Genomic DNA, 24,134 nt, shown 5'->3' with positions numbered 1-24,134 from the left:
TGCGTCCTAGAATCCAAGATGGCGGTGTCCAGGCGGAGGGGTCCCCAGGCTGGAGCGCGGTCGTTCTTCTGCGCCCTGCTGCTGTCTTTCAGCCAATTCATCGGGAGCGACGGCACGGGAGGCGACGCCACGGCTCCCGGCGCCGCGGGCACCCAGGCCGAGTTGCCACACCGCCGTTTCGAGTACAAATACAGCTTTAAGGGGCCGCATCTGGTGCAGAGCGATGGGACCGTGCCCTTTTGGGCCCACGCGGGGAGTAAGCCGGGGCTGGGGCGAGGGGCGGGTTCCCTCCTTGCCTTCCGTCTCCTCGATCTGTCTCCCCAGTGCTCTGCAGTGCCGAGGGTCAGCTCCAGCCCTGCATGCCACATGCACTGGGGCAGGACTCCCCAGGCAGCCCCAACTCCCGGTCCCCCTAATCGGCAGGTTCCCCGCGTGTCCCCGAGTCTTCCCACGCAGCTTGTCCACCCACTTCCAGTCTTCCCTTCTTTAATCTCATCAGTACTTTCTGTCTGATTCCGAGGTGTTTTGTTACTTTCTGCAAGTCCTTGCACTCAAACCAGCTTCTGCGTGTCATGTTACCTTACACCCTAATGCCACGTCTCATGGGTACGCTTTCCGTGGCCATAGCAATTTGAGACCAGTTCCAACAGCCTCCTGGTTGCTTGTTTTAGGGAGTTAGCAATGGTCAGGTTTGTACCTAGCTTCCCGAATGCCCCAAGATAGCATAGAATGTTAAGAGTGATTTTTAAGGTCTTTGGATGTCGTTCTTTAAATGTTGGGATTACCCCATAGAATTGCCTCTCAGTGGCAGTGTCTTTGATCTTTACACTGTAAACTTTATATTAGCGTCTTTATATAGTTAGGTCGCGAGATACGTCTTTTGTATTGATTGTTTATGAACGTGGGCTAAGGATAGACTCATATCCTTTCTTTTAAGACTTAGAGAAAAAAAATGAGATCATTTCTGCTTCAAGTTTTATTTACTCTGACACAGATGACAGAACCATGGCAGAGCCCTGCCCTAGTGAGAAGAAGATGTAGCTGCACTTTTAAGTGCTGATGTGTCACTGCTGAGCAAAGATTATCAGTAGCTCTTGATAATCTTCAGGGGCTGTCAGATACATCCATTAAAGCAAATAGTAAATACCTCTTGTTTTTGTGTGTAACTGAGGGTGCATTTCTAGAAGGCTTTCCTTTATCATTTGACATTGCCCCATGACTGAAACAAAATGCTTCATTTCTAGAAAGTAATGGCTAAAGCACACTTCCAGGAAGGGCCATTTTCCTCAAATTAATGTGCAATTATCAGGTGTAAATTTCATTGAACTTAATGATGGAGTCATTATGTAGTTGAAGCAGAATGCAATTATGCTGTTAGTGTGGTTGGTTTATTATAAGCCTTCTGGGCTTAGAGTGCTATCAAGAAAGCCTTCCTCTGCTTACACAAAGATGATGAACATGATGCCAAACACGGGCTTTCAGACCTTCCCTTTCTGTTTTTCTTTTGGAAACGATGGTGAACGTGTTGGCAACTCTTCCCTTGTGCACCTGCCCATCGCCTGTCTGCTCTTCTCTCTTTCCCACTCACACATCAGCAAATTCAGAACATTAATCAGCTACCGAGATCAGTTATCTTCAGTCTCATTTACAGAGCCACAAGCAACGAATCTAGACTACCATGACAGAGGTCAGAATAAAGGCTAGAGTTGCAGCTCCAGCATGAACCAAGCCCTGGGTTCAATCCCTAGCACCAGGTGTAATGGTTCACACTTGTAATCACAGTACTGATTTCACTGGGAGGTGAAGGCAAGAAGATCAGACGTTCAAGGTCATCCTTGGCTGAATTTAACTTCAGTCTGGGCTAAAGATGAGCATAGGGTACCCTATGTACTCTAGTGTGAGTGTATGGTTAGACTCACTTTAGACTCACTGGTATGAATGGCATGGGACTCCCTTGCTTTCATGGTTGCTGTAATCTTTAATCTTACTGTTCTATTAATGCTCTTGTTCTCTTTTGTCCATTTTCATTTATTCTTGCGACCCATCATTTGAAACAAAAAAACGGAGACACTTAGGATTTAGTTTAAACACAGTCCATTGCATTCAGCCCTAATTAGGATCACATAGATCTCTTTTGTAAATCTTATGTCCTCTTAAAGTGTCAGCACATAGCCTTGGTTTCAGAAAGGTTAAAAAACAAACAAACAAACAGAACAAAACTGTATAGATGGAACAAGTGACCGTACAGACAGATGAAGGGTCTGGGACAGTGGACTCTGATCTTCCAGTTCTGTGTCCAGGGCTTTTCCCACAGTGCTCTCCCTACAACCCTTGAGTGTTTGAACCTGTGAGCACACTAGAGGATCTCAGCTTTCCTTTCTGCCTATAAAGTGTTTCCTCTCCTAACATATATGTCAGAATGGTTGCACTCTGAGAGTATGTTCGAATTGTTAAAATTTAGGCCTTTTAGTTACCTTAATAATTAGTCAATGGTGGGACCATCGGAGGATTTATAAGTATACTTTGTTTTATTGTGTCTCAGTTTATCAAATTTTGCAGAGAATATATTTGAGGTGTTTTTAACAGACTGAAAGTTTGTTCAGAAGTCTATCCGTACTGCTTGTCCAGTCAATCTTTAGCAGTTTCAGTCAGTGGTATTGTTGGTTTTGGGTTTTGTCTCTGAGGTTTGGGAGTCGAACACAGGGCCTGTGAGTGATAAGACAAGTGTTATACTGTTGATCCATGTGCCAATTCCTGAATATATTTTGAAATTAAAGCCTGTACATTGTTATTTCAGATATGATAATGTTACACACTCAGTATGTAATATAGTATAAATGTAACTTTTACATACACTGGAAAACCAGGAAAAAAAATAATGTGTGTCTTGCTTTACTGTGACAGTTTGAAACTGAACCAGCATAGCATTTGAAATGTAAATAAAGAAAATAATAATAAAAAAAAAGAAAGAAAACAGTTTCTCTGATATAAAAAAAAAAAAAAAAAGAAACTGAACCAGCATTATCCTCATGCTATGCCTATATAAACAGTTATACTCAATGGCCTGCCTAAGGTCCAACAGTCGTCATATGTGGCTGAACTGGGAATCGAGCCAGCTACTCTTGAGTTTCACTTGTTTTCTCTGAGAGTCCACTGTAGTTAAAGGACTGCTTATTAAATTAAAATGTAGTTGGCCTTATTCAGGGAAAATGTTTATATACAGGATATTTTGCATGTGATTTTGGAGTGTTTAAAGAAGTCATCAGGCCTGACCCTTTCATTTCACACATGAACGTTTGATGAACCCGTGGAGTAAGGACATGATTTGTTCAAAGTCACAGCAGAACCAGGAGCAGCTGAACTTGATCCCTAGTGATGGGTTCTTGTCATAATGCTTCCTCTAACATTTGTAACTGGTAAAATGCATTGTAGACTTTTACTACTGGACTTTTAATATTGAGGGGTAATTTTATTAAAAAGAGATTATGAAAATCAAATGCAGTTTGCCTTTTTTATTGAAGATGTATACAATATATTCTGATTATCACTTCCCTTCCCCGTCTCCTTCCAGGTCCTCCCACCTCCTCATCCATCCAACTCTATGCTTTTTTTCTCTTTACAAAACAAACTTCTGTCCCTTCAGAAAACAAACAGGCAAAACAAACAAATAAGTGTTTTTAAAAACACAGAAAAAAAATAGCACACAGAAACAAAATCCATAAGAACACAGAATAAGAAACCACAATATAAAAATTTTAAGTCTTAACCTCTGTCCTTGACATTTAATTGTGGATGTAGGCTTCCAGATGTATTTCTCTTTTCAAAAGATACAATTTCAGAGTCATAGCTGTCAGCGTGAAGTTATTTCTAACACAATGGATGTAAAATCTGAAGATAAAATTTGATCTCTGTAGCTGTGTGTAGCCATTCAAAGGTAACCTGTTGAGTTCTGCGTCCTTACAGCTTAAAGCTTTTCTTTTCTGATTCCTGCCACAGATGCTATTCCAAGTGCGGATCAGATCCGAATAGCACCGTCATTAAAAAGCCAGAGAGGTTCCGTGTGGACCAAAGCAAAAGCAGCCTTCGAGAACTGGGAAGTGGAAGTGACGTTCCGAGTGACCGGAAGAGGTCGAATTGGAGCCGATGGCTTAGTATGATCATTTCTGTCACTCAAACGAGCATAGCTGCCAGGCCCCACTGGCTCCTAACTGTTGTCCCTCTTAACGTTTTCTCAGGCAATTTGGTATACAGAAAATCAAGGCTTGGACGGCCCTGTGTTTGGATCAGCTGATACGTGGAATGGCGTTGGGATATTCTTTGATTCTTTTGACAATGATGGAAAGGTATACTTATTGCTAAAACTGTTAGCCATTTTCCATGTTAATGTATTTCTAACACCATTAGGCTGTAAGGTGGTGGCTTAACTTGACACCTTAAATTTAATAGTAAAGAACTTGACTGCTAATCTGAGCATGGTAATTGGTCTTGGTAGCAGAGACTAATTACTAGAAGCTTTGTAGGCATGACCTTTTGCACACTGATTTACAGCCATGGTGGAGACCTAGCTGGTGAGAACCTGTCAGTGATTTACGCCCTGCATGTGCTTAGTAACTATGAAAAGTCAGTGTGCGTCTTTGGATGTGGGCAGGAAAAGCAGCTGTGTTTAGGAAGCCGTGGCAGCACTCACAGGCTTGGCTGCATCTCTCATGCTTGGATCTGTTCCTGTGCTAACAACTTTCTGATCAGGGCAGTTTTCCTGATGATGTCTTAAAAATAGTTAAAAACAAACAGACTTACACACTGAAAATACTAACTCGTGGCTCGAAGGCTTTAAGATTGATGATCTTCCCTTCACTTGGTTGTTTATTGATTTCCAGAGCTTACTGTTAGCATTTTAAAGAACTTTTAATAACTCCTTGAAAGCTTAGGCCAAAATATTTTTAAAATGTAAGAGCCCTAGAATCTTAACATTAAGTATTTTTCTTTATTTCTAGAAAAATAATCCTGCTATAGTAGTTATAGGCAACAATGGACAAATCAATTATGACCATCAAAAGTAAGTGTGATTTCTGCAATGTTTCTTATTTCAACTTCTTTTTGCAATCCTTGTGAAATACATTGCTTCAAATCTCAACACTCTTCAGACGAAATCAGCTTACTCCTTTTCATTAGCTGTTGTATTGTCAATAGGCAAAAAGGCATACGTTCTCTCTTGTTTTGAAGTTCTTTCTGTGAGCCACACTTTCCATGTTAATTGAAAGTTATATTTGAAAAATAAATTTAGCTTTCACCAAGTTAACAAGTAGCCAGTCTGAGCCACCATTTTTCAATGTGAGTGTCACTTTAAGGCAGCCAGTGAGCTGCAGAGTCCCCAGGCGGCGAGTGTAAGTAAGCACATTGCTTCTCCACGCCTGGCTTTGCTCTTCCTACCATGGAGACTACCATGCTGGCAGTTCTTTATAAACCCCGTGGAGTGGTTTAAAATAGAAATGCCTAGGCCAGTCCTTCAGAGTCTACTTCAGCTGGCTTGGAAGGAGTTTATAAACTTGTATCTTTAAACCCTCCTCAAGGGGCTGGGAATGTAGCCGAGTAGTAGAGCACTTGCCTAGCGTGTATGCGACAGTACATTCAGTTCCTAACAGCACAAAATACAAAAACATAAAGCCTCCCCCCCCCCCCCGCCCCAGAGTGATGTGGATGCCGTCTTGGTCCCATACGTAGCATATCCCATAGCACATTCCCCCTCCCTTCAGCGTGTGTGATGTTGGCCTTCCTTTCCAGTGTTGCCCAGAGTTCTGACAGGAAAGCCTTTGTCTTCTAACTGACAAGGACTGTCATAAGCCTCATCGTAACTTGGTGTTTTTGAATCTACAGTGATGGTGCCACTCAAGCTTTAGCGAGTTGTCAGAGGGACTTTCGTAATAAACCCTATCCTGTTCGGGCAAAGATTACCTATTACCAGAAAACACTGACAGTAAGTGACAGTAATCAAATAAGCAGGGTTCTGATACTACCTTTTTTTTTTTTTTTTTTTCCAATTCTTGACAGAAGGTAATGTACTTAAATGTGGATTTCCACACATTTGTATGCATTGCCCTAAGGCAGTGGTTCTCAACCTTCCTAATGTTGCGACCCTTTAATACAGTTCCTCATGTTGTGGTGACCCCAACACATAAAATTATTTCATTGCTACTTCATAATAGTAATTTTGCTACTGTTATGAATCTTAATGTGAATACCTGATATGCAGTATATCTGACATGTGACCCTGGTAAAGGGTCATTTGACCCCCCCAAAGGGGTCATGACCCACAGGTTAAGAACCGCTTCTCTAAGAGAGCAGAAGTAAGTGTATCTGGTATATGTGATCATCTGTATGCTTCTTTGCCAGTTAGTTTCTGATTGGTTAGAGGAAGCTTAAGCACCCAGTCTGAAGATAGCTAAGTGCACAATCAAGTCTTCAGGATACAAACATGAGTAAGACACGGACTATTGTTCCTGAATAGCTTGTAGACCATAGAGGGAACTCATAGCATCATCATGTCATGTGACACATGGTATGGCAGGCACAGCAGGAAGGCATCATCAGCTTGGAACCTGGACCCTGAGAAATGACCCTGGGGAAGGTCTGGAAGGGGTTCTTAGTTGAGGTACATCTCAAAGCAGGAATAGGAAATGCGTATGTGCTCCAGGCACAGAAAGCCAACAGGGCCTTGAAGAAGCTGAATGTTTGTGAAAGCAAGTAGTTGGCTATAGCGTGAAGATGGGCATTTCTGAAGTGGGGTGGAAAGGCCGGCAGGAGCCAGTCCTGTGAGTAACTTGTAAGAGAGTTAGCACTTTTATCCGGAAGTGAAATGATAGCATTTAGAGTTTGAACAAGTGACTTGTTAAGTCTCACAATAATGTGATGGGAACAAAAGCTGGGAGGATTTAGGTAGGCTCTTTGGCCCTGGAAGTGTCACACCTGGGGCTTCGTGCTTTAAATGCAGCTTTCAGACAGCTCAGAGATACAGCTCTCCATTTGCAACATGGAGAAATTGAATGTGGGAGAGTTTAAGTAATTTGGACAAAACCGTGGTTTGAACCCTGATGTCTGCAGGGATCCATTTACTGCTGACTTGAGGTGATTGATGCCAAAGGCAGAGGAGAGACGAGCTACACTGTCACATTTGCTAACCTTGGATCGTCTAGAGCAATTGTATTTCTGCTGGGTGATCGATTCAGAGTCATCATGGCTCCTAAGGCTTTGCAAGATGAGAACTTACTTTACTGTAGAAAGAGTGTCAACATTTTCTCTTTTTGAGCCTTTAACACATAATGGAGTTTAAAAAAATAAAGTGAACTATCTTACTGTGTAATAATGGCTAGTGAGTGAGTTTATTTTAAATTACCCATTAGATGGCTGAGGAGGTGGCTCAGCAGATAAAAAGAACTCGCCATGCAGGCTTAAGAGCCAGAGCTCAGAATCCCAGAACCTATGAAGAAGCTGAGAAAATGTGGCCACCTGGAATTCCAGCACTCACAAGACAGGGCAAGATGGCTGGCTAGTCTGGAGAATCACTGAGCAACCCTGCCTCAGTAACTAAGATGTGAAGTGATTGAGGAAGACACCCCATGTGGACCTCAGGGCTCCATACACTCACACACACACAAGCTCACATACACACACGCTCACACATACACGCAAGCTCACATACACGCACGCTCACACATATACACACACACACACACAGTCTATATACAGAGAGTCATGACAGCAGAAGGAGGCAAGAGTGGATTTACTAATCACAGAACACTGAAATGTACTTTTAAATGTCTGTTGTAAGAATATGCAACTTCAGTATGTCTTCCTAGGTCATGATCAATAATGGCTTTACACCAGATAAAAATGATTATGAATTCTGTGCCAAAGTGGAAAATATGGTTATCCCCACACAAGGGCATTTTGGGATATCTGCTGCAACAGGAGGACTTGCAGGTAAATCTTGCCATCGTTTTGTATTGAAAGCTTGTGAATGAAACATACTGTTAGTAAATTGTTTAGGGAATGTAGAAGCAATTCTGTTTCACTCTTAAAATGTCTTTGGGGCCTTCCCATTTCCCGTTCTACAGTCTTGGCAGTTGGAGCTGCATAGAAGAATGCTAATCACACCATTTAGGTGCATTGTGTAGTGACATATTTAAAGTTGAAAACATAAGAAGTTAATTCCCAAATGTTTTAGGACACTTGAAAGCTCCTGTGTCATATAGAAATGAATTTGAAAACCCAAGGAAGTATTATCTGGGGCCAAACTTTAAATGAAAATAATTACTATTTTCCACATATGTTGATAAATGAAGTTCTTCCACACCAATACTGCTTTGTACTCGTATGGCACATTACCGTTTTAAATTCTTCCAAAACTGTAGATTGTTATGTACAAACCAAGCAAGGAGGAAGAAGATGTATAGCCAATTTTTTTTTTCAGCTGTTTGCCAAGTCCAGACGAAGGCTGTTTCTCAGGGTCACACAGTCAACCCCAGAAAGCCCGGTCTGGATTTGTGCTCCTGACAGTTGAGCACATGGCCTCTCCTGAGTTCACTCAGTCTGCAGTGCATCGTGTTCTGCTTACCTGGACGCCTCTCCGTATCTCCCCAGGACAGGCAGGCATAGAACGATGCCTCACACTTGAAATAATTCACTGCACTGTGCATGGGACCAGCCAGGATTGGCACAGCTGCTCACTGCTGTGAGGCCCAGTCTCCTCAGTTCCTGCCATTAGCTGGAACAACTTGATACTGAATTGACTTAAATGGTTTAGGGAAAATAGAAGTATTATTGCTGTCCAGTTGAGAAAAGCAAGTGTGAGAGGCCAGAGCTGGTGCTTACTGAAGGAGAGGTTTTGGAAATAGGTGGGCAGGGTTTTGAGTGATTTGACCATGACATTATCATGCAGGAGACTGGGAACGTGTAGAAAGAGCCTTTAGACACCGTTATCTCCCACTGAACACATCTGCTGCGCTGACTTAGGGTGAAAGGTTTGGAGTTCTGATGTCAGTCTTCCATAAGTAATAAATATAAATACCCGACAAGTCAGTTCCAACTGTGAAACAAGTCACAGCACCTCTTAAAACTGTTTTTAAATTTGTAGATGACCACGACGTTCTTTCTTTCCTGACTTTCCAACTAACTGAGCCTGGAAAAGAGCCAGTGAGTATACACTTTTTTTCCTAACAGTTAATTTTCAGTTCTCAGTGGTGTTACTCCAGCTGTGGATTCTGAGAAGACCGACCTCAGTCTGGGTCTTGTTTCACTTCACTGCCATTTGGTCTTACTTCGTCCTTGGCAAAACCGATGTCTGTTTAGTGGCCATCTCTTTGTGTATAGTGCTAAGTGAGACAGATGCTTAGAGTAAATGCTCATTCAGTGGTAACTATGATTTTGGGTAGAATTAAAACTAAGAGTGAACTGTCTGTAGTTAACAAAGAGACGATCTTGAAGCTAGTGTCGAACTAGTGAGTGTGAGGACAGGCGACAAGCTGTCTCACCAATCCCCTCACTTTTGACCTGTTCTTTCTCTGAAAAAGCCTACAGCAGAAAAAGACATTTCAGAAAAAGAAAAGGAAAAGTATCAAGAGGAGTTTGAGCACTTCCAGCAAGAATTAGACAAGAAGAAGGAGGAATTCCAGAAGGGCCACCCTGACCTCCAGGGGCAGCCAGGTAAGGTGGCTGGGGTTGTCTCTCGCTCTCTGGAGGACCCCGGGGTCTGCACTGCCTGCCTCACCTCTGCTCTCAGACCAGCACACTCAGTAATGGATGGGAACAGTGGAAAGGCAAAGCTTGGGTCCTTCAGGGTCTGCTAATGTGGCTCGTGTGGCGTGAATGAAGAACACGGCAGGCAGCGGCATAGGTGCACACGAGCCACCGTGTTGCAGTTTGGTGAGAATGGCATTGCTGGATTCACTGCTGTGTTCTCTAAACTAAACAAGTGAAAAGCCACAGACAGCGCTGCCCTTGTGGGTAAGTGCTACATAAAAGCATCCAGACCGTGGCCTCCTTTCAGTGTTACATACCTGCTTTTATTACAGAGTTCTGATAGATTTATGGCTATGTTGGAATTATCTTACCCCATCACCCTGTGTTATCTTCTTTCCCTCTGACCCCCTTCTCTCCTGCTAGTCCAATGGCGGCCACACCATTGAAGAAAGTGGCACCCTTTCCCAGCACCACGCCAGGCTTCTCAGGAATGAGTAGGGCCTCGTGGGACTGTCATGATGAGATGCTGAAGGCCCAGTGTTGGACAGCTCTTATTAGTCATGATTGCAGCAGCTGTCCTGGGTCTGGGTGGCAATAGTTCATGATACTCCTTCCCATATTACTGCTCCTGCAGTCCTTTTGTCCCCTCTACATGTCCTTGGACCTTGGGGTCTAGGACTATCAAAACTATTGTGAGCTTAAAGTGAAGTGGTACCTGCTTCTTCCCCTACTACTGAAAATCATGGACTTTAATGGTAGAAAAAATTAAAATGCTAGTCTCAGCCCAAGAAATTGAGACCTTATCTGATGTTAAGTTGTCGGTGCTTAGTATCTGCTGGTTTTATCTCTGGTTTATTCCCCATCCGCTCGAATGATAGAGACTGTACTCGATGAAGCCTGTGTCTAGCATTTGAACATTGTAAAGTGCAGTTCTCACAGTGGATGGTGGTATGATAAACGTCGTCATTTGTGCCCATACCTTGCAGCTGCCTGTGGAAAGTGTATAGGGAGCACACTTGGCACTTGTGGACAGTTGTGTGTACTCTCTTAAGCATCTCCACATCAGAATATTTTTTTTCCACCTCAGAAAGTTCTCTGGCACCATAAGCATACTTCCCACATAGCCTGTCCCTGTTTTGATTTCTGTTGCTTCACATTAGTGCTCTCTAGTAAGATTATGTAGTATGTATAAAAATTATTTTAAGTGAAAAAGTTAAGATAAGTTTATAGCCCTGTGTTGGTCATGTTCTGGTTTGGGTGTTTGTCAACACTTGGCATGTTATAGTATTTCAGAGTTACAGATGTGTAGAGAATTGTAGTTAACTTGTGGTTACCTTTTAGCGGATGACATCTTCGAGACCATAGGTGATCGGGAGCTGAGACAAGTATTTGAAGGACAGAATCGTATTCATCTGGAGATCAAGCAGCTTAACCGGCAGCTGGATATGATTCTTGATGAACAGAGGAGATACGTCTCTTCCCTGACAGAGGAGATTTCCAGGAGAGGAGCAGGGACCCCAGGACAGCCTGGGCAGGTAAGCGCAGACACGGTTGTTCCAGCCAGAGGAGAGTCAGAACAGTGGTGTGCTCTGTGCGGCCAGCAGATGCTAAGCTGCCTGCTCACCTGTTTCCCTCCAGGTCTCTCAACAGGAACTGGATACCGTCGTGAAGAGCCAGCAGGAGATTCTGAGACAAGTGACTGAGGTGAAGTAAGTACCCAGCAGTCCTGCTTCAGTCCTTTACCCTCGTCCTAATGAAACGTGTGCCTCTCCCGGGTTAGGTGCCGCTCAGCAGGGTGAGCTGCACATCTGAGGGTCAGGTTAGGAGTAAACAGATAATATATGCAAATTGCAAACATCTAAATTCTAAAAATCATCATAAGTTGAAAAAAGAAAAAAAAAATTGCTTTAGCCAAGAGATTTGCTTTAGTGATTGAGACCAGGAGTGGCTCTCTGGAAATTATGGAAAGAATGTGGAATGACATGTCCTAACTCCATGAGAAACCCTGGGGACAGAAAGATGTTTGCTGTGGCAGGACTGGAAAACAGGCACGCTTGCTCAAGACTGTCTGAGATTCCATCTCCTGCCCTAAGTCAGATCAGCCAGAAAGTTGGGATGGGAAGACAATACCAGTCTTTGGATTGTTGAATGGTAACTTTCTAATGAGGTTGACTGACATCAGCCACCATTCCCAATGTCTGTGACAGAGAGAACAACGTGTGTGTTTTCATAAGCTAATGCTTTAGCGTTCCTACCCAGCACAACCCTGGACCGAGGAGAAAGTCAAGGTGAGTGTATAAGGACTGAACAACTGCACAGGACCAGGTTAAACAGAGCAGGAGGCTGAGAGGGCTCAGCTGACAACTGGGGATTGGTATTCTCCTCCTTGTTATGTAAGAAACGTTTTCTGTTGTTAGTTCACAATTCCCAAGTGAATAATTGCTCTATTTAAATCAAGTGAATAGATTTTTTTTAAAGAAGTTGACTGGATTGTATACTATAGTATTTTTTATTTTGACACAATGTTTTAAAAGATATATTTATGTATATGTGTGGTTTGGGCTAATATGTATGTCTACATCATATGCATATAATACCCTCAGAGGCCAGAAGAGGGTGTAGATCCCATTGAACTGCAGTTAGAGGTGGCTGTAACCTAGCATGTGGGTGCTAAAAATGAAACTCAGGTCCTCTGGAAAAGCGGCTAGTGCTCTTAACCACTGAGCCGTCTCTCAAGCTCCTTACTTTCATATGATTTTAAACTTCAGAAGCTATTAAAATGCTATATTAATATTTTTGTATGTCTTTCACCCATCTTTTAATGTTGGTATTTTTGCATAACCACAATAGAATTATGAAAACCAGCAAATTAACATGCATACTGTATAATCAACTAAACAAATGACCTGGGTGGGCCTTCCACTCCCGGGGAGCTGTAACACACACACACACACACACACACACACACGCACACGCACGCACGCGCGCACGCCTCGTGCACATGCAGACACATATTAACCCTCTTTTAGACCTGCTACCTCATTCTCCCCCCCCCCCAATCTGTTCAGTGTTAGGGCGTTAAAGCCGGGATCTGGCGGGGCTCCTGCTCTTCCTAGCCTCTGCCTCTATCTCTGACCTTTTCTATCATTGAAAGCAGGCGCAGGCTGCTGCTCCGTTTTTATTGGGTTGGTTGGCTTGTTTCTTTCTTTGCAAGGGTATTTTCTTACACTGTCTTTCTTTTGGAAGGACCGTATCCTGGGTATGTCCTTGGCCTCTTTCACTTCCCAGTAGTACTAGCACAAGCTAAAGTTCAGGTGGTGGCTGGGAAGTTCAGGCTTTGGGCTGCATTATGAATGAAGGCACTTCCCTCAGATAGTAGCCACCCCTGCACATTTCCCAGCTAGCAGTGGCAGATACCTGTTACGCATGTGGCAAGTTAATCAAAACTGAGCCCGGGTTTAAACTTTAGAACAGTATGACAAGGAATTACCTGCTGTTCCTGGGAATGACAGTTATCTTTATGGGTTTTTCCAAATTCTCTGGAAATCCTGGAAGATTTCTAGCAGCATACAGTTCAGCCGTCTGCTGTAGCACTTCACACCTCTCCTGACACTGTCGGTCCACAACACTTTGATTACTTGAGCACACACACCTCTCTCGCCCTTGGTTTCTGTTTCCGTCCTTTTTCGCTTTTCCTCCCATTGTCCCTTAACAGATGTTTCTGCCAAGGGTTCCATCTAGCCTCCTCTCCTGTCATCTGCTCCTTAAACCAAAGACAATTCTGCCATTTCGGATCGTCCCCAGACACTGGGTACCCGCTCTGCTGAGCTCAGTGCCTCTTCCTTAGTAGGCCTGGTTGTGCCTCCAGGGCATTGCTGCCCCGCCAGACCATTGAACAGCAGGGCAGGGCTGATTCTGCTTTCACAGGTTTTCCTAGAAACTGCCCAGCTCATACCATGTGCCCTGTAACTGTAGGCAAGTGAGTGAGTGCCTAGGAATCTATTGAGACCAGTCCTTGTATACTAAAAATGTATTTCATAAGCAGGTCTGTGCTTCCAAGATGTAATAATGGTAAATGTGCGCTTATGAGAAGGTTGTACATGTTTTAGATATATTAAATTATAATCCTTAATTGATGTTTTAAGGGGAAAACTTAGATGGCCATGCCATTAAGATAAATTGCAATTGGTTTCTGACTGAGAAAACCCCAGGTATTTTGTGGTCAGTGTTGTTGTGCATTCAAGTCAGATGAAACTTTTATATTTAACATACACTTTTGTTATACACACACACACACACACACACACANACACACACACACACAGAGGAAGTAAGAGTAAAATCTTGATGGATTCATCTAAATAGATCCACTATTGCTGATAGAAAGTCAAGCCACACTGACCCACATGTCAATACGAGTGGGCAAGTCTGCTGTTAGAGGTGGTTTTGGCAGGAAAGGATTGCAGGAGAGTCAGATATTGAGGAGGGGTGTCATTTGACTTGGCCTTTACTCTAGTCCACAGATAGGGGGACTAGAAGGGTCTTATCTGTGGCAGGGGTCGTGTCTAGAAAGGGCATTATACAGACAGGCTTACAGTTGAAGGATATTTTCAGGGAAAGGACCAAGAGAGATGAAGGAAAAGGAGGAAATAAAGTCAGAAAGATGGTAGAGACTCAGTGTTTTATCTACCTTGGGAAATTACCAGACTTGAGGCATTTCATGTTGTCAGTGATAATCACACGATGACTTGCCAGGCAAGTTTTGGAAGTGCCACTAGCTAAAGCCCCTTGATTATTTTTAGGCGTGTTCATCCTTTTCTACAAATAAATTTGTTACAGTTCCTCCGTGGTTGGAGTTTCTTCTTGCTATGTGGTCACTCATCCACTGATGAGTCTTAATGGCTGCTCTGCTTTAAATCTGAACAGTGGAGTCATCCGTTATACAGAGCATGTGTCCTAAAGTCAGTGTGTAAAGGTGTCGCATTGGTCAGAGACTCACACATTCCTTCAGACATTAGTGCTGCTTCGTTGGTTGGCTTCCTGTTTCTATGCTGGGCTTGTACCCAAGGGCCATCTGATGGAGCACAGGGAAGTAGAGTCAGAGTTCACTTGTGTCAGGAGTCCCTGAGACCAACAGATTATCTGGTTGTCAGAGAACTCAGAAAGCTGTGGTGTTCCTGGTCTTGGTTTGTTACAACAAAGAGAAGCAGTCATAAAGAAAGCTGGCCAATGAGCCGAATGCAGGACCCAGGAGCTCCCTCTGTCCCTTTGTCCCTCCATCCTTCCCAGCAGCCTCCCGCAAGTTTTTATTTTGCCATGATTTGACGTGATAAGGATGTATTAAGAACTGTACTGCAGATTCTGAATGTGATCTTTCCTGGGCTGTGGTGTGGTCATGGGCATGCTATGGCAGGTGGTGGCACCTAACATCAAATCCTAGTCCACCACTCAGTCATGTGGGTCAGCAATCAAAACCTTTTTTTTTTAATGATCTAATGTGTTGAACTTAGAAAAATGTAACCATTTGAAATGTGTAACTGGAAACAAAAAAACCAAACCCTTGTGACTCGAAAGGAATTTTGTGTTATAGGAACTCCATGAGTGAGACTGTGCGGCTGGTGAGTGGCATCCAGCACCCGGGCTCTGCCGGTGTCTACGAGACAACTCAGCACTTCATGGACATCAAGGAGCACCTGCACGTTGTGAAGAGAGATATCGACAGCCTCGCACAGCGTAGCATGGTAACTGGTTCCCTGTGTCATGGTCTCATTCCTACCTGCCTCATGGTTCTGCAAGCCTTGGCTCTGGGTTTCTAGGTAGAAGGTAGAAGTCTGTCTGTCTCATCATTGCCTGTTGAGCCAAAGCTAGCAGTGAGGGCTTGTATGCGTGAGTATTCGCATTACCAGGAAATGAAAATATTTGTATTCTCATTTTAATATCCTCTATAATCCATGTTTTTAAAACTTGCTTGGCAATTTATATGTGAATATAAGGTGTGGGTTTTTTTCCTTTCTTTTTATTGAAAATAGATTTTTTTTTCAGTGCACTATATACTGATTATGGTTTTCCCTGCTGAAACTCCTCCAAGGTGCTCATTTGGTAACAAGAACTGTGCATGTTGCCTGCTAAGTTCCTGTGATCCATAGGATCACAGAGGTTATAGAGTAAGGAAGTAAGGGGAAGGGGCTGGACCATATTAGGAAAAGGAAATAGACAGCTATGGAAGGGTAAGGGAAGAGACTGGAACAGTAGAATCAGATGGAGAGGGGAGAGGAAAAGAGTTGAGAGAGGAAAAATGAGGGACAGCTACAGCTAAAGGCCACATGAGGAGCTGCTTGGAAACCCAATACAGTAGACACTTCCTAAAATATTCACCAATACAAAGGTGATCTAAATAGGATCACCAAACATCTGGGGAGATGGAGCCCCAACTGGTCCTTGGCTTCTGTTGCCCCCCGCCACCCCCCCTCCGGCTCTGAGGAGTGTCCGGTAAAGCATGCTTCTGGGTCCTTGGCAGCTGTGGGTGTCCTGGGTAGACTTGTTTCTCGGGTGTTTTGAGTTGACTTGTAAGAATGGGTTGGGCTAGAAGAGCTGGGGCTGAGAAGATGGCCCGAGGGAAGAAAGCTGAGGCTCTCTGGAGGAAGAGCTGGAAGATTGCCTTCTCAGTCACCTGAGCATGGTGGGTGTGGTTAGTGGGTTTCCAGGGAGAGAGAAGCTAAGTTGTTGGTTGATGGCCTGAGGAAAGAAGGCCTTAGGAGGAGGAGATCTGAATGGAAGGTCTTGGGATTGGACCTCTTCCCAGATTCCACCCTTCCTGTAGCTCCCACCTTTGCCCTCCTCATTTCAGGAACTCAGTAAACCCACGGAGTCCACGTACTGCTGCCTGTGTGTGCGTGAGGGCCACCCACCAGAGCATTGGCAGCCTATCAGGGGCCACAGCCCCAAGGAGAAATGACTCCCACTCCCAGTAGGCACTTATCCGGGGTAGGATTTCATTAGCCCTACCCCACTGGTGCTGGGATTTTACCTGACTTGATCTCCTTAATTCTTGTTAGTCTGTTTTTAAAAAGTGTATTTCTTTGGTACATTTTCTCTCAACAATCTGATCTGGAATTTTCTGGCTGTTTTGTTACTGTTTCACTTCTGTTAGGTTTTATGAGATTAGATAGAGTTAATTAAGATTGTTAATTAAGGCTACTCTTCTCCCTCAGTGGCCTTGTGCAAATACATATGGTTGGTCCTAGTAAAGCTTAGAAGAAACAGAAGATCAACCCCTTAAAATATTTTATATTGATATCAGCAATAAATGGCATTAACACAACTTTCTCAAGGTCATTAGTAAGGGAAAACACCTTAGTCTTCAATTTCCAATCTTGTTTCTACTATATTTTGACACTGCCTTAACTGTGTATATGCCTTGAATCATTTTTGCAAATCTTGCTTAATACTTTTATTATTGATCCTTGATTTTCATCAAAATCATTATATTTTAGTTCTGTTTGAAGATATTTTTTTCCCTCTTTGTTGCAATGGCCCGCTTGGTACTGTGGGTGAGCATGTCTCCAAAACTCTGCCTCATAGATGCAGCTAGATTGAGAACAACTATCTCAAGTCATCTTTGTCCCTGATATGTAATTAGCTCCTTAAAATATTCTATCTTACGGAGCTCAGAAGATAGATAGATAGTTTTCCAAAGTCGGTCAGGTTTAGTGTTGTGAGATTGCAAAGTGTGTGCTAGGAAACAAAATTCTGTCTTAAGTAGTGTCTTAGTCAGGGTTTCTATTCCTGNANAACATCATGACCAAGAAGCAAGTTGGGGAGGAAAGGGTTTATTNNGCTTACATTTCCANACTGCTGTTGATCACCAAAGGATNCAGGACTGGAACTCAAGCAGGTCAGAAAGCAGGAGCTGATGCAGAAGCCATGGAGGGATGTTCTTTACTGGCTTGCCTCTCCTGGCTTGCTCAGCCTGCTCTCTTATAGAACCCAAGACTTTCAGCCCAGAGATGGCATCACCCATAAGGAGCCCTCCCCCCTTGATCACTAATTGAGAAAATAACTTACAGCTGGATCTCATGTAGGCATTTTCTCAACTAAAGCTCCTTTCTCTGTGATAACTCCAGCTGTGTCAAGTTGACACAAAGCTATCCAGTACAAGTAGTTTGTTGGTAAGTACCATGTAACATATTGTATGAACTGGAGCATTATTGGGCTGCAGTCCATACCAGTACAGAAATTGTGAACTGAAGCGTCTGGGACAGTGGGCGCCTGTGAGAGCCCAGCTCTCTAGAGCCATGGAGGGCACTGAAGTCATCACTGTAGTGAAGTTGGAAGCAGCACCTCCATGCTGATGACTTAATGGTGACAAGGAAGAGCAGCCTTATGCCAGCTGCTCTGTGAAAGCAGAAGAATTTTTAAAAGATAATAGAAGTTAAATAGGTAGAAAATATGTAGGGGAATGAGTAAAAAAGAATACTTGTTTATTTAACGGTCTGTGACTTCTATAAAATTGACATTTACATCTTTCCAGACCATTATTGACTAATTATAATACAGGTCTTTTGCCTTACAGCCATCTAATGAAAAACCAAAATGCCCAGATCTACCACCATTCCCGTCATGTCTGTCTACCATCCATTTTGTGATATTTGTAGTGGTGCAGACAGTGTTGTTCATTGGCTATATCATGTACAGGTAAGGCGCTGATAACACTTGACTCAACGTGGTTTTAGATGATACACTTTGTGGGGTTAATAGGACCTTAATGTAGCTTTCACTAACGTAGACTATTCACTACCAGGCAAGCTAGTCTGTTGGGTGTGCATGTTTAGAGTGTGTTTGCCGTGGGGGTGGGGGAAGGGCGGGGGTGCTAGTTTTAACAATCCCATTTCTTTCCCAAGTGTATAGAGCATCTGTCAGTTTGGGGGTTTTGTTTCTTTTTCTTTTTTAGGACTCAGCAAGAAGCAGCTGCCAAAAAATTCTTTTGACCTTCATTTTCCTATGTGTACATCATGTATGTATGTGCAAATGTTGTCTTTTTGAGGGAATTTAGTATTTAAATTGCTTCATAGTCTAAGTTATTAAATTTTGTATAAAATAACTCTTGAAAACACTCACTTTTCAGTAAAAATAAATGTTAAAGACAACCACATTTTGTTCATAGTACTACATGTCTTTAAATGTCAGTGTGTCTGGTAGGCAGAGTGCAGCCTCTGAACAGAGTAATGACAAGTCAAGACCTAAAGACAGTTGGGGCAGCCACTGGCTGTGGGTGACACCCTCTGTGTCTGTTATTGGAGGGTTCTTTATTTATGTAAATAAACTTGTCATTTTCCCCCAGAATATGAGGTCTAAACAAGAGCACCCTATTCATGTAACCGAAGTCATTTTTAGAAGTGAGAATTCCCTAATATGAGAGTGGATTTAACAATGGTTTGGCCTCAGCACAGCTCCTCTGGCATCAGTGACTGTCTGAGAGCTTTAACCTAGGTGCCAGAAGTCAGAGCAGTTAGTGAAATGCTTTTCCCTTGTGCTCAGTGTGTATTGTAAAGGAGATTTTGGCAGAAAACCAATAACTACTTTTTTGCCTCCATCATTTCGGTGAGACCATTCCTGTGATGATGACTTTTAGTGGCTATTTTCCTGGTAGTGTATTCATTCCTGATGGGCACTGTCCTGAAAATGTTCCAATAATGTCAATGATAGTATAGAAATAATTTTTATACTTTAATTTGTGAAATTTCTCCCATTTTGTTGAACATGTAGTTTAGCTTACACATGCATGTTCTGCGGCTATTTTAATTTACAGGGCTTACCAGTACACTCTGGTTTACATTTAATCTGTGTAACCCAAGTTTATGACTTGCAAACTCTTAAACAGAGGGGACTGTAGTGGAAGCAGCTTTGAGCTATTTGAAAGCAAATTTGTAAAGTAAATACTTAACTGTTTGTCCTTTAAACACTAAAAATAATGATGTTGTGAAACATCCATTAGTGACTTAACCAGGAAACACTGGGCTGGGAAGAGTCGCTGTTAGCCCAGAGTCACTCGTGGGGATTTGAGAAACCATCTGTGGCATTTTAAAGTGCAGATTTCACTTTTCTTTTCACAGCTGGGCTAGACTTTCGCTGGCTTCAAGACAATTTACCTCTTACTAAAGTAATGGGCTCGTTTGCTATGGGATCCAGAACAACACTGTTTAGTGTATGTCCTTCCAAATTGTTGTAAGCCTTTGTAAGTTTCCTCTCAAATGTCATTTGCATTTTGGTCTGACAACCTGAAATCTATAGAAGACTTTATGAAGAACACTTTCACTGTGGCACTACCTAGCTTGCACCGTGTGTGCGGTCTCTCCTTGCTTTTTCTGCTGGCATTTATCCTAGAAGTGCCACAGTGCACTCACAGTGACTCCACAAAACTCCCTGCAGCACACAGTGCTCCTGTTTCCTCCTCTGTGGAGCTAGCATTTGACACGCATGCTCTCATGGAGTGTCATCTTCTAGAGCTCACTGGGATTTTAAAACCTTCCACTCACGTGTCAGATTGTAGACTGTGAGTCTTGGGAAATCTTCCTGAGATAAAGGCTATGAAAGCCACTGTTACAAAGTCCACAGTCACGTGGGCCTTAATGCTAAAGGAATCCCAAATCTGGGCAGTGTACATTTTCAGGTTCAAGTCCAAGGGGACGTACACTGGTCATTCCTGATGTTATTTCAGTCAGTCTACTGGAGCAGGAGCAGGAGTCCTTTTACTTCTAAATTTCTTTTAAAAAAATCACTCAGCAAGGTAGTTCACATAGTCTATCTGTCTTTATTTGTTTTTCTCGAAATCATTAAATCTAAATAGCTCACTTCTGAGCAAAACCCTGCTCTGTGGGAAATAATCACTGCCAGAACTCCTTCATGTCTGTAGTGTCTTGTGTGATTGGAATAACTCAACTTCTCACACCAGCAAGTATTTTACAGGTGCCTTGGATTAAGACAAAATTTATTTTAAAACTTTTAAGTCTTTATTTATGATGCCACTTTTAAAAGAAATCTCAATTATGTGACATTGCGGACAGGCTTGTTTAATATGCTGCTTATGCTAGAATTACTTAATTACTTTTTTTTCATTTAAACTTCACCGTGAAGTCACAAACAATAACCAGAGTTTTAGCATGTATTGAAGGCACATCAGTGTTTTTCAGAGTATGGCCCATGGGCCAGCCATTCAGTTCATGGAATGCTTATTAAGAATATAGATTCCAAGGCCCCATTCCAGTCCATCCACGTCACAACTCAGGTGGGCTTCAGAGTGTCCATTCCACAGACACCACAGACATGGCACACTGACTGTTGACAAGCACTAAAATGGGGGTAGGGGAAAGGTTTGCTGGGTGTTTATTGTAGGCTCAGCCGAGCCACGCACATTTTCACTGTCACTGAGACTGGCGTCTGTGCTGGTTCTTCGGTACTCTCAGTGTTTGCTCACTAACTCTTCATTCACTAGCAACTACAAACTAAGTCTCGGTTGTCAGCTGACCTCTTGGCTCTCGGGCGATGACTCTGAAACCTGTAGAATCATCTTTGGCTCATGGCAAAGCATAACCATGCCCATCGTGAAGCTCGCCTGCCAGAGCCCTTGTCTTCCTGACGGTCACCACTGCTTATCTCAGATGTCGCACACGTCGCTAGTGTGAGGAAAATGGGAAAGACTTGAATAAGGGTTGCTCACCTGCTGCTCTCGGAGAATCAGTCTTGTAAAGGACGGACCACTGTGGTTACCGATGCTGACTCTGCAGCACCCACATGCTGGTTGGAGGAAGGCAGTGAACACATTAGTCATTGGGAACTTTGGGAGATCAGGGTGGGATCAGCTCTTACAACCTGTATGCTGCCCGTTTTAATATATTTCTCTTATGATGTTAAAGTTTAAAAGGGTTTTCTATTCACTGTCAATTTTAATTATATAACATTTTGTCAAGGTTTTGTTTGGTTTTGTTTTCCTTTTCTGATTGTTACTTGATGCTAGCTGGAATTCAAGAACTGTCAATGACTTTATTGAAATAAAAGAAATATTTTAGTAGATTGGCTTTTTCCTCCATTGATGTCTGTATCCTGCTGTCCCGTTTCCAGTTGCTCACAAAGCAGCTGTGAGAGAGGAACTCTGTTCATCCGACTTGTAATTCCCAGTCAGAGCCTGTCTTACAGGGGAAGCCAAGGCAGGGACTCAAGCAGCTAGTCACATCCAGTCAAGAGGAAAGAGAAGATGAGTGTATGACTGCTCACTTGTGCTCACACCTGCCCTGCACATGGACTGGAGAGATGGCTCAGCGGTTAAGAGCACTGACCGCTCTTCCAAAGGTCCTGAGTTCAAATCCCAGCAACCACATGGTGGCTCACAACCATCCGTCATGAGATCTGATGCCCTCTTCTGGGGTGTCTGAAGACAGCTACAGAGTAGTTACATATAATAAATAAATAAATGGTTTGTTTTTTTTTTCTTTTAAAAAAGAAAGTCAGGAAATGGTGCTACCCACAATAGATGGGCTTTCCCACCTCCGTGAACACAATGAAAACAGTCTCCTACAGAATACTCAAAGGTCAAACTGAACAACCCTCATTGAAACATTCTCTTCAGGTTATTATTCTGTCAAGTTCAGCTACAACTGACCATCACACCTCCCCTAGGTGGCCCGCCATCTGTGGCCTCAACTCGTGGAGAGCTAAGGAGGTCAGAGGACACAGAGGACAGTAGAAGTAGCAACGGGATAAACGTTTGCCATGGCCAGTGATGAAAAGAACGTATTAGTTAAAGCCGTGTATTGGTGTTTTCGCCCTTTAATTACCAAATGCTGAAGGCTAGGACCATAGAGCACAGGTTAAACCCTGGTCCAGCGTGTGTGGGACGCTTGGGTCAGTCCCCCAGCTGTACACAAAGTACATAAACAGTCAAACGCTGGCGTCTGGGTTGGTATGCTTGGCTGGGATGTTCACTCATTTCTAATTAGTAGCAACCTAATTAGTAGTCCAAAAAATCTCATTAGTCACCAACAGTGGGAGTTTATTCTAATTCTGGTGTTGAGGAGGTGGAGGGAAAGGATGGAAACATTGAGCCAGTACAACCTGATAGCCACACTTTCCTCAAAGAAGAGAGTACACCACAAATGAGCCTCAATCACAGGCACAGGTTCGAGCGTGAAAGACCCAACTGGATTTACGCTACTTGGATGTGATATCTTTCTAAAATACTGTCCCATTAATGGGATGATTGCCACTCTAGTAAAGACCTCAAGTCACATGCCAAAATTGTTTTCAAACTGATTAAGTCACAACTAATAGGCATTTCTAAAGGTGAGCCATTAAATCAAGATTGGACTTGATTTAAAAACAAACAACAATAACAAAACAAAACAACTCACACAATAGCCAGGGCAGCAGGTAGACTAACTCTCTAGATCCAATCTCCCACTCTCACCCCCAGCTCTATAGCAGACCACCTGCTGCCTCCTGCCCCATCTCCAATGGCTCACACAGTCTCCCCCCTCCCCATCACTTCATCCCAGTCCCCAACTTTAACCGGTTATTCCCTTGGAACCCTGAGACCACTCAGCCAGGAAAGCAGGTAGGCTAACTGTAGATCTTCACCTCTCCCTAGGCCTGCCACAGAAGCAAGTAGGCCAGCAGAGCAGGGAAGCAGGCTTCAGATCTTTACGCTCCCTCCGGTCCTCCATACCAATCCCCCAGTCTCACCCAGCTCCATAGTGGACTGACTACCTGTTGTAGCCTCTCCTCCCGTTCTGCCCCTCTTCCTAGGGGACTAAGCAGAACCTGATGGAACTCCTTACATTCCCCCCTCCTCAAGATCACCACCACTCCTAACCCATCCCCATACCTAAATATCAGCTTCCAATACCTAGAAACACATTTTACCCAGCCCTCCAGAAGCACCCCCTACAGGCAACATAGAGCCACCACAATGTCCTAAGAACCAAAGAGGGCAACAGGGACTAACGAACAAAACACCCACCCAACAAAAACAAAACCAGGTATCAGCACCTAGAGTTACACTCATTCCAAACACAGATTCCTACACACAGGCATAGAGACACAATAATGGAACAGTAAGTCTCAATGAGAGCACAGCAACCCTATTACAAGAGGTTCAGATAATTACAACATAGTTGGATCATAAGACCAAGAGCTTAAAGTAACTAATGTGAATATAATAGAGGTCCTTAACAGAGGAAATGAATGAACCCCTTTAAAAAAAAAAACCTATGAAAATACAAGTGGTGGATGGAGAAGAAGAAAAAGTTCAAGATCTGGAAGTAGAAATAGAATCAGTGAAGAAAACTAAAACAGGGGAAACTGGAAATGAGAAAATCTAGGAACTGGAGCAGGAACCTCAGAGGCAA

General features: G+C 43.2%; 1 protein-coding gene across 2 annotated transcripts; it reads left to right on the top strand.

Annotated features, from left to right (window-relative positions):
• Lman1 (lectin, mannose binding 1) lies at window positions 1–21,804 on the top strand. Of its 2 annotated transcripts, XM_021214390.2 has the most exons (14): window positions 1–256; window positions 3,997–4,151; window positions 4,236–4,343; window positions 4,995–5,056; window positions 5,875–5,974; window positions 7,854–7,977; window positions 9,131–9,189; window positions 9,567–9,699; window positions 11,077–11,270; window positions 11,374–11,444; window positions 15,326–15,476; window positions 18,308–18,429; window positions 18,686–18,748; window positions 19,848–21,804. In XM_021214390.2, the coding sequence occupies exons 1-13, from the start codon at window positions 19–21 to the stop codon at window positions 18,720–18,722; spliced, it is 1,554 nt and encodes a 517-aa protein (XP_021070049.1). In that variant the 5' UTR covers window positions 1–18; the 3' UTR covers window positions 18,723–18,748; window positions 19,848–21,804. The 2 variants fall into 2 exon arrangements, with proteins under 2 accessions (XP_021070049.1, XP_029402938.1); XM_029547078.1 differs by having other exon boundaries at window positions 18,686–21,804.
• The last annotated feature ends 2,330 nt before the right edge of the window (window positions 21,805–24,134 follow it).

This window comes from Mus pahari, chromosome 15 (assembly GCF_900095145.1).
Source record: "Mus pahari chromosome 15, PAHARI_EIJ_v1.1, whole genome shotgun sequence".
NCBI lineage: Eukaryota > Metazoa > Chordata > Mammalia > Rodentia > Muridae > Mus > Mus pahari.
The sequence above is the reverse complement of the archived record's forward strand: the minus strand, read 5'-3'. Positions and strand labels throughout refer to the sequence as shown.